At 37.8% G+C, this 11799-nt stretch overlaps 1 protein-coding gene across 2 annotated transcripts in view; it reads left to right on the top strand.

The window, feature by feature from the left end:
* LOC136687503 (NACHT, LRR and PYD domains-containing protein 3-like) overlaps positions 1-11799 on the top strand; it is a 31732-nt gene that overhangs the window by 11401 nt on the left and 8532 nt on the right. For both annotated transcript variants that reach the window (XM_066661960.1, XM_066661961.1), the window contains exons 4-6: positions 5028-5201; positions 9095-9268; positions 10807-10980. In XM_066661960.1, the coding sequence (XP_066518057.1) occupies positions 5028-5201; positions 9095-9268; positions 10807-10980 (522 nt within the window). The remainder of the gene's footprint in view (positions 1-5027; positions 5202-9094; positions 9269-10806; positions 10981-11799) is intronic.

Here is an 11799-nt window from a genome sequence, read left to right as displayed (position 1 = left end):
AAATACACATACACAGACCTGAATATGGTCGAAAACCGAATGGAACATAGTACCTACAGTCAAATATTCAAAGATAGGTTCAAAGATATTTTGAGGTTGTTTTGCTGCCTCTGGCACTGGGTGCCTTCACTGTGTGCAATGAAATCTAAAGGAGGATTTTGGGTCGCAATGTAGGGCCCAGCAGGACAATGACCCCAAACATACTTCAAAATGCAAAGCAATGGAGAGTCCTGAAGTGTCCAGCAATGAGGCCGGATCTAAATCCCATTGAACACCTGTGGAGTGATCTTAAAATTGCCGGTCCAAAATTCAAGTTGAGAGGTGTAAGAAGCTTGTTGATGGTTATAGGTTTTAGTTGATGTAAGGTGACCTTGAGTGTCATGAAAAACACCAACAAATAAAATAATTTTTTAAAAATTTATATTATTATTGTTGTTGTTGTTGTAGTAAGTGATTGATTTCAGATATTTTTTCCAAAGTGTGTGAAAATAAATATTAAGTTGAGGGTACCAATAACTATGTGCACCCTATTTTTGGAATTTTGCATGAAATAAATATCAATTTTGCCTTTTTTTGAGTTGTTCCAATACCCACAAAAGTAATAAGCATGTGTATAACAAAACATGTGTAACTGTAAATATGACGATTATTTAATTATTGTAAATATGACAGTCACGAACAAATACCAATACACTAAATAAGTATGTCCTGACAGAGCAAATCATGTCCCTCTAAACCAGTGGTCACCAACCTTTTTACATACAAGATCACCTTTTGAATCCTGAAGGAATGAAACAATTGAACTAAATGAAGCCACCCCCCTAGGCTATAATTATGCACATAGCCCAAGAATATCAGGCAAAGGAGGTGGAGTATGTGTAATTTACCAAAATACCCTAGAAATTAGTCTTAAACAATGTGACACCTTCTCTTCTTTTGAGGTTCTCTCCACTATTATTACAAATCCGGTCACAAAAAAGGACGCATTTTTATTATGCAACATTTACAGACCACCAGGGCCTTACTTAGAATTTCTGAAAGAATTCAGCGATTTTGCTACAAACCTAGCGGTGTGCAATCATAAAGTTATAATTGTAGGAGATTTCAATATCCATTTTGAGAAGGAAAGTGACCCACTAAAAAAGGCATTTACCTCAATCTTAGACTCTATTGGTATTACTCAAAATGTAACAGGGCCTACACACTACTGCAGCCACACTTTAGACTTAGTTCTGACACTAGGTCTTAACATTGACAAAATTAATATCTTACCGCAATCCTCAGCAATCTCCGATCATTACTTAATTTCATATGAGCTACGTTTTAGCCATAATATATGTAAGAACCCTCGCTATTCTACAAGGCGTATAATAAAACCATCTACCGCCCTACAATTTATAGAAAACCTACCAGAACTATCGACCCCAGTTCCAACTCCATCAGACCCAATGGACCTAGATGTACTAACTGATTACCTAGAAAATACCTGTCGATCTACTTTAGAAAAGGTAGCACCACTTAAACATAAAAGTATAAGACAGAAAAAGCTCGCACCATGGTATAATGATAAGACCCGTACTTTAAAACAAACATTACGAAAACTAGAGCGGAAATGGCAATCAACCAAGCTTGAAGTGTTCCATTCTGCCTGGAAGGACAGCCTTATAGAGTATAGAAATGCCCTCACTAAAGCTCGCTCAGCATATCTGGCCTCGCTGATCTCCCATAATAAAAATAATCCGAGAGCACTGTTTAGTGTGTTTTCTAGAATTACAAAAAATCAAGCAGGTTCTGAACAACTAATTCCAGCAACTCTCACCAGTAAAGATTTTATGGACTTTTTTAATAATAAAATTGAGAATATTAGACAACAAACTCAAGCCACAGGATCAAATCCATCCTGGCTGCCACCCGATGTGAATGATATAAAACATAATATAACTGTAAAAGAAAGACTTGAAACCTTTTACCCACTCCCACAATTAGAACTAGAGAAGATTATCACCTCCGCAAACTGTACAACTTGCACACTTGATGCAATTCCCACAAAGTTGCTCAAAGAAGTTCTACCAGCTATTATTGATCCTCTTTTAACTATAGTAAACTCATCGCTTAGTCTGGGCTATGTACCCAAAGCTTTTAAACTAGCAGTTATTAAACCTATGATCAAGAAAAAAAAAATCTTGATGCTAGTACACTGTCTAATTACAGGCCTATTTCTAATTTGCCATTTCTGTCTAAGATCTTAGAAAGAGCTGTGGCCCAACAACTTAGTTCATATCTACATAAGAATCATATATATGAAAAATTCCAATCTGGATTCAGGCAACATCATAGTACAGAGACAGCTCTAGTCAAGATAACAAATGATCTTCTTCTTGCCTCTGATCAAGGCCACGTATCCCTGTTGGTGCTTCTTGACCTAAGCGCAGCCTTCGATACAATAGACCACAATATTCTCATAGAAAGGTTAGAAAACATGGTTGGAATCACAGGGACAGCCCTATTATGGTTCAAATCTTACTTAACGGAACGTTATCAATTCGTAAAAGTAAACAATCTAAATTCAAATTTTTCTAAAGTAAGATTTGGAATTCCACAAGGCTCTATTTTAGGACCATTATTATTTACATTATACATGTTACCGCTAGGCACAGTTATAAGAAACCATGAGATTAACTTTCACTGTTACGCAGACGACACACAATTGTATATTTCAGCCAAGCCCGATGACAAACACAGATTAAAGAAAATAGAGGACTGTGTAAAAGACGTGAAAGGCTGGATGTTGCGTAACTTCCTCCTTCTAAACAGCAACAAAACAGAGGTCCTGCTCTTGGGTCCAAAAGTGGCAAGAAATAAATTATCAGATTTAATTTTAAATCTAGCTGACTTTCCAGTTAAACCTGGTTCAGCAGCAAAAAATCTTGGTGTCATAATTGACCCGGATTTATCATTTGATCAACACATAGGCAGTATCACTAGGACAGCTTTTTTACATCTTCGCAATATTGCTAAGATTAGAAATGCCTTATCCCTTCAGGATGCAGAAATATTAGTACATGCCTTTATTACTTCAAGGCTTGACTACTGTAACGCACTACTGTCAGGATGCACCAGCAGCAATTTAAGAAAACTTCAACTAGTTCAAAATGCTGCAGCTAGGGTCCTCACTAAAACTAGAAAATTTGAACATATCAGCCCAGTTTTATCATCACTTCATTGGCTGCCTGTTAAATTCCGCACTGACTACAAAATTTTGTTATTAACATATAAAGCTCTACATGGGCTTGCTCCTGAATATCTTCAAGATACAATTTCCTATTATGAGCCTCCACGTTCACTCAGATCACAGAATACTGGATTTTTAATTGTTCCCAGAATTCAGAAGGCCTCAGCTGGGGGAAGAGCCTTTTCTTATAAACCCCCAGACTCTGGAATGATCTTCCAGAAAATGTTCGGGACTCAGACACAGTCGCAATCTTCAAATCTAGGCTAAAAACACATTTGTTTAGTTTATCTTTTGGTAGCTAATGCTCCCCCATAGATAAAGGCGGCAGATCCGGGGGGTCCATGGACACAGGGAATTATAGTAAACTGAGACGCTGGTGCTGTCGTCCCGCCGCTTCTCGCGATCACTCAGGTTTGTTGACGGTGGAGCGGAGGGATGCCAGTGTTTCAGGATGCTCCCGTGTTTGTGTGTCCTCCTGGTTCTCTCCTTTTAGTTAAAGCTGTCATAGTCAGATCTGCCGGAGTCATTAGCCACACTCTGGAAATTTTCATATTTTCTACTTTACAAACACAAAACAGTTCAAAACTAATTCCATCCCTTTACATCTTTCCGAGTAAACGACTGCCCACCTGTCTGTCTGGACACTGATGGATGACTGTCGAGACCCTCCTCCACGCTTCAGACCAGCTGCCCACGCTCCAGCAACCACCAAGTGCCTTGAAGCTGTCCCTACACTGAAGTTCTCATGGACTACTAACTATCATCACCAGTAGATTGACCAGAGGAGGATGGGTCACCCCTTGTGAGCCTGGTTCCTCCCAAGGTTTCTTCCTCAGCTGGGGGAGTTTTTCCTTGCCACTGTCGCCCCTGGCTTGCTCACTTGAGGGTTTTACATTTGTCTTTACATTTCATGTCAAATCTTTGTCTTACTGGAATTCTGTGAAGCTGCTTTGTGACAACATCAGTTGTGAAAAGCGCTATATAAATAAATTTGATTTGATTTGATTTGATTTATGGTAATTACCCATTCACTTATGATTGTGATATTGTCGTATAAAATGTCAAAAAATATGCGACTATGACACAAATTGTAGTCTCCTATATATGTGACTATATCACGAGTAAGTGTGAGACCGGGTTGTTAATTACCTTATTCTTGCCCTTTTACAGGGATTTAGACTGGGCATATCTCTTTATTTTGGGAGTATTTTCTGATAAACTTCTTTTAGCCTTTCAAAATATCCTTCATTTTATTTAGGCAGCTAAATACGTATGTCCTGACAAAGTAAATCATGTCCCTCTAAACCATAACTGAATATACACAGATATGACAGTCACGAAACAATACCAAGACACTAAATACATATGTCCTGACATAGCCAATCATGTCCCTCTAAACCATAACTGAATATACCTAGTAAAGAAGTACTTACCTAGTGCTTCTTTAACCACAATGGCAGTGTAGAATGATTATTTTGTCCATTTTACATGTTTTTATCATACTAGTAGAGCAAAAAAATATTTTAATATATCACTGTTCACACCGATCTGAATGTACCTCAGGGAGAGGAAAGTAAGCAGAACCTCCCATTTTATTTATAACTGCTTGGATTTCTTTTGTTCTCTGTTCTCAGTTTTGCTGATTTGTGTTTGTTTGTGTTTTTGTTACACTGACTGTCTTTGGGATGGTGACTATCTTCTGAATTCTAATGTCTCCCATCCTAATGTTAGAAGAAATGAAACATAAACAAATTCCACAAAACAATGATGTTTTCATGTAATTATTCTTTTTCAGACTGGCCTCTTGTAAACTTAGTGAGAAAACCTGTGAGTATCTGGGATCAGTTTTACAACAGTCCAACTCCCTCCTAAAAGAACTGGACCTCAGTAACAATGACCTGCAGGATTCAGGAGTGGAGAAGCTCTGTGAAGGACTGAAGAGTTCACACTGTAAACTGGAGACACTCAGGTAAACTCTTAGTGACTTTATTATCGATGTGTAAACAGGGCTGTCTCTTGAGGGGGGTGCAGGGGTGAGCTTTGCCCCTTATCCCCACAAAATGTCCTCTCTGCCCCACAAACACAAAAACCAGCTGAACCAACCACAGAACGTTTCTTTGCTTTGCTTATTTCTGATTGGCTCTTTAAATCATACACAATCTACAGACTGTCTGGTGCAGTTCAGCAGAGCAGACAGCTTCTGTTACTTTGAACAGGACGATTAGAGTTTAATCATGTAGCCTTCCCTCTCACTCTCTGATGAGTGTCTCTGCATGGATTAGCATTGTGGCTAAGAGCGCTAATATACACATTTAAGACTTAAATACTGTCATGTATTGATTAATTGTTTATTTTGAGTTGAATATGCGTTACTAAACTAAACTAATGTGCTTTACTAAAGTCCAGCATTACTAAACTAAGTGCTGCATCATGTGTGTTGTTTATTTTAATGGGAACATTAACTGACTCCCCGAATCCAAAAAGCAGAGTGCAGAACTAAATCTCCCAGTGAGCTCTGTGGGTGACATCAGCCACGCACACCTCCAATCAGCACAGCAGAGAAAGGCAGATAAGAGAGGGAGCTTATGTCTGCAAGTGCAGTGAAGATTTGAACAAATGTTCTGATACACGTACACGAGAAAGATAAAAAAGGGGGGAATTCTGTTAATAAAACCACATTCATCTGGAACACTCTGCATCCTGGTCTTACATTTGTGTCTAAGCTCTCCTCAGTGAACATAGTGTAGTACTGATACTGGACAAAACACACCTTCCACAGAAGTATTTCTAATCTAACAGCTGAGCTATTCTGATTAAATGTAACATATTCTGGATGCATTTATCAGCCACATGTGGAGGACTCTTTGAAAAGGGACAGCACACTCGCAGTAGTGTGATGTAATCAATCTGTAAATGGGTCTTTTAATGTATGAAATCAATCTCAGAATACAGTTCTAGTTTTCTAAATATGACTAAAGAGTTGTCCACTCATTATGTTTTACTGCCGCTCACTGTGCAGCGACAGATGAGCTACTGTCTCTGACTTTACATCTACAAGGTGGACCAACAAGGGAGGAGTGTCTCACAGAGTGGACAGAGAGTGGACACAGGGTTTAAAAACTCCAGCAGCACTGCTGTGTCTGATCCACTCTACACCAGCACAACACACACTCACACACCACCACCACGTCAGTGTCACTGCAGCGCTGAGAATGATCCACCACCACATCACACCTGCTCTGTGGGGGTCCTGATCTTTCAAAAAATTAAAAGGGGGTAAAGTATGCAGAGCAACAGATGGACAATAGTCTGTAATTATAGAACTACAAAGTGCCCTGGGGTGCGTTTCCCGTACAACGACGGAGCTATTGTGGTATGATGCATCATTAAACTAACCAACATCTGAAGTCCGACCGTTTCCCAAAACCGTCACACTTTGTTAGTACCACAGTAGTTTGAACCATGTTTGTTTAAACCACCGTAGTCCAAACTACAATGGTTCCAGACGTTTGGTCTGGTTTTCACAGCGGGAAACTTGCAAAAACTCACACATTTTGTAAAATTAGGCGAAAATATGAGAGTTGTGACCACAATTACTCATAGTGTAATCATATACAATCAGCAGCAAAAAGAATAACGTTACTAGAATTAAAAATAAACGCATATTTTAAAATAAAACCAAAGAAATAACAGACAGATTGTTTTGTAACAAAAACAATAATATTTCAGTGTATTTATTATTATAAAAAATAGATATGAAGTATGTTAGAAAAGTTTATAAATATGACGGTGAGAACTCTCAGCAGTGTTCCTCAGTGGTGCAGTGGGCTACATGTGAAAGCCCTGCATTTCTGTGTCGTACAGAGGTGGGTTCGAGACCAGAGAATGTTCATTGTGTCGTTTTTATAACAGCAACTGAAGCTCTCAGTGATGAAACACTGATTCACTAAAGTACTGTAAAGTATTCTACGCTGCCTCTTCTGATATATATTTGTAGTATATACCAACATGATAACATCTTTACACACACACACACACAAATGGTACAGTTAAAGTGCCAGTTGTACTCTGTCTTTTTTCATCTGAGTGAGTCGTGTAGTAATTAAACAGTTTAGAGCGAGAGGGTGGGAAATCTGTGAGAAAACAACTGCTATATGTTTATGCCCTAATCTCACACTTAAAAAGATGGTTCTACAAGGGTTCTTTAGTAAAGTAAACGGTTCTACATAGAACACTTGAAGAAGCTTTGCATGAATAAAGGTTCCTTTGCATCATGAAAGTGTTCTTCAGATTGATGGAGAATGTGTTATAGATGGTTCTATAGAGCACCTTGTAGAAAACACTTCTGTACGGCACCATAAATGGTTCCTTTATTGTTACAAATTTGAAATCATAATAATAGAAGAACACTTTTTTGTGTTGTATAGAACCCTTTTCTAAATGTTGCTATAGAGCCATCTACAGCACATTCTCCATCAGACTGAAGAACACTGTCATGATACAAAGAAACCTTTAATCTTACTAAGGTTCTTCAAGTGTTTAGGGTTCTATAGAGAACTATTTCTCCCCCAGGGCTGGGCTGTCCCCTGGACCCCAGAATCCCCTCAGTCTGGGAACTCACCTGCTCCACCCTGCTGTCTCAACACAGAGGCCCTCACACCCAGACCCACTGGCTTTGAAGCATCTGCTGTCAGTGCAGTGTATAGCTCCTCAGACCCAGTGTCCCCCACCCACCAGAGAGTAATTAATATAGCTCTTTATTTGTATTAATGTACTGGTTGTATAATGAGTAGCTTTTTTCACTTTTATAGACCTTGATTGATCCTTTCTGCATCCAATCCCTTCTACCCATTCCCTACTTCAATAAAGGCCTGTAAATCAGGCTTACGTGCTGCTCCAACTCCTCATCCTAGAGGTGGGGAATAGGAAATAGATGTATTCTGTCCAACAGTTCGGCAGGAAAAGTGATGTGTGGTGTACTTAGTGATGAATGAATTTATAAATCTGTATCTGTTTAAAAAAGACATGTTGACATTCCTTCATTGAACTGAAGATAAAATAATATTCAAATCCACCTTAAACTACTACATTAAAGTTATTATATTCCCAACATATAACTGAAACATGTCTTTATTGTTTCAAGAGGGACAAGATGAGACAGACTACTGCTGGAAAACACAGTGTTGAGGGAATGAAAGCTGCTAATCCTTAAGTATTTCTCTCCTGTTCCTTTCATTAAAACTGATCTCTAAGCTCACAGTGTATTTCATAATGACCATTCATAGCTAAAAAAAAAACCAGATATAAAAATAAAAAAAATCAAGGTGAGGTATTTAAAACAAGGGTTTAAATGATGACTGTATATTAATACCAGGGTTTTTATATATATTTTTTTCAAAACTTTTTATAATTGTTATCAAATTAAATTAAATATAAACATTAATTAATAACATTTAATTCATGTAAAGGCTATATTGTTTTTATTTAAACGTTTAAAACTGCCCTCACATTTGTAATCAATATATTATATTGTATATATATATATATATATATACACACACACACACACACTATACAGTACCATCATTGATGATGCTAAGAGCTAAGCTAAGAGCAGGAGCTAAGCTTCTAACCACAGGTCTGAAGCTGTAGTTCCAACTACACAACTTAACGACAGTGTTGTGAACGTTCGGTGGAACAGTGTTGAGAAACACCTGTGTCGTTTAACGATGGTTCGGACTATGCAGGTTACCAAAGTAGTTACCTCGATAGTTCCGACGACTATTTTGAGAAACACTTGCATATCCTAATGTTAGAAGCAATGAAACTTAAAAATGTTTTCATGTAATTATTCCTTTACAGACTGGCCATGTGTAAACTTAGTGAGAAAACTTGTGAATATCTGGGATCACTTTTACAACAGTCCAGCTCCCTCCTAAAAGAACTGGACCTCAGTAACAATGACCTGCAGGATTCAGGAGTGGAGAAGCTCTGTGAAGGACTGAGGAGTTCACACTGTAAACTGGAGACACTCAGGTCAGATGTCCTATGATTTACTTCTGAATGCAAAAACTAAGAAGTGAATTCAGAGTAAAGTTATTTTTATGTCTCTCGTGAACTGAATTAAATTCTAGGCTGAGAGTGTGAGATAGTGAGGAATAATGCAGTAGTCTTTGGTAGCAATGTATAAATAAAACTGCACAGTGAATGTGAATGAGAAATATGAAATCCCTTCTGAATGGAGATGTATTTTTTAATTAAACAAAGTATAAGAGAGGGTCCCTGAATTAGCTGATCATTTTTTCTCTGATGATAGGTGAGGGTGATGTAATAGGAATCACAGAAAATGGTATTAATGATTAATATTATTTTTTTTCCATTCACTGATTCACTGAGGTATAATAAAAAATCAGATAAAATTTTAGAGAAGTCACTAGCTTTGTTTAAAGAACACTCACACTTCCAGAGTACAACTGTCCCCCTCCCCTCTCCACCACAGGCCTATGGTTTTGCTGCAGTGATTTAATTTAAAAATGCCATCAGACAATGGCATTTATTTTGAATAAATGCACTTTTGCACATCGTCAATGAATATCTGAGAATTGACATTACATTCACGTTCCATGCCTGGGCACAACTAGCCACACTGATGCATACTCAACTGAACTGGACATGTTTCAGTGTACCCTGACCAGTCAGGTCTTGGAGTACTCACACTAGTCAAAGGAATTGCACTTTGAGGGTCAAAAGTGCCCAGGCATGGTACAGAGTGTCTAATGTAGGAACACACCGAGAGAAAAGAAGCGATATGATTAATCCCATGTAATTTAACCTACATTACATAAACTTTTAAGGTGAAAGGGGTTCATTTTGATTTTAAGATTTTAAATATCTGCACCTATGCTATCTTCATTAGCTGACTTTTCTCCCGAGTGTGTTTTACTGAAATTAATTAAACTCAAACTGACATAAATTACATATTAACTTTAAATATTAAACAAAAAAGTAGCAATAAGTAAAGATTTGTGAGTTAGTATTTTGGCTGTTATTTACCTGTTTACCAAAGAATAATAATAATGGTCTATCTCTTGGATCTTATTTTTCTATTTCAATTGTCTTCTTTATCATTGTCACCAATTTCACCCAGTATTTAGATACGATTCTCAAAATCCCACTCGATGCCACAAACTTTGGAGGGTAAATGCAAGCATAAATTCCCTGAGACATGTGAATTCACCCATGGCTTGTTCATTAATTGCCACTAATGCGCCTAGACTCAGAAGCTTGACAATTACATATTCTTTTTTGCTATGAGGGACATTTGGATATCATCTTAATATTCTGAAAAATGTTGGTTATATAAAAATGCTCAGCTTCTCAAACAGCGTTTACATCATTCAGGTTTATTTTTATATGAAATTATTTAAATGGTTGTATGTTTGGATTTGGCCCTGTTTCATATCAGTGTTTATAAATAATGTAGAGTATTTGGTGCTTGCTGTTTTTGCACTAAACACAAACTTGCTTTGCCTCTGTAAATACCACAGCTCTCTATTTTCCCTGGCTCTATCCAGATTGTCTGGTTGTATGGTTACACAGAAAGCTTGTACTTCTCTGGCTTCAGCTCTGAGCTCAAACCCCTCACACCTGAAAGAACTGGATCTGAGCTACAATCTCCCAGGAGACACAGGAGAGAAGCTGCTCTCCAATAAAAAGGAGGATCCACACTGCAGACTGGACACACTCAAGTATGTAAATTGTGTAAAACTAGGTGTGTGTGTATGTAGCTTGTTTACCTGCAGTCTTGCAGTAGTGAACAATGTATAAAATTTTTACTTGAGTTGGGGAGATCATTGTTAAGAACTGAATTAAAAGTCCTTTCTTTAAATTACTGACTGACACAGTGTAAAAAGACATGCTAAAGCCACATATTTTTTCTCTGTAAAAATGTGAAATTGTTTTGGATGCTGCATGATGAACCAGAGCCATAAAGAGAGAGAGAGTTGTGCCAACTCTGTTGTTTACAGCGATGGTGGGTCGTGGAGACTCTCAATATTTCCCAGAAATTAGCAGCAGACACCAGCAGCACCATAATTACAGCAGAACAGACGAGAGTGTCATGTGTTTAAGACGATTGTAGAGTTCTGAGTGAAGAACGTGAAATGAAGATTTATTTTCTAAAAGAATCTAAGCTAAAGTTACACAACAGTAAAGAACAGAACTTCCTTCAAATGTCTCCTTTTTTTTTCTTTAGAGATTTATCAATTGTGGTAATAAGTGCATGGTATGGAGTGAGTGAGTGAGTGAGTGTGTGTGTGTGTGTGTGTGTGTGTGTGTGAGTGAGAGAGAGAGAGAGTGTGAGGTTCGGTGCGATTCCTGTCCGTATTATCATTCTCAGTGCAGTTAAAATCACCCCCCATGATCAGATAGTCATCACAATTGAGTGTTTGTAAAGCTGTGTTAACTGTGTGAAGAAAAACCATCCTCTAAGCTCCAGAAGTGGGAGCATAAATATTAAAAATGACAAACTTAAACCGCTTATTATCAATTGTGGTAATAAGTGCATG

This window comes from Hoplias malabaricus, chromosome 2 (genome assembly GCF_029633855.1).
Source record: "Hoplias malabaricus isolate fHopMal1 chromosome 2, fHopMal1.hap1, whole genome shotgun sequence".
NCBI lineage: Eukaryota > Metazoa > Chordata > Actinopteri > Characiformes > Erythrinidae > Hoplias > Hoplias malabaricus.
Note: the sequence above shows the minus strand (reverse complement) of the source record. Positions and strands in the feature narration are given on the sequence as shown.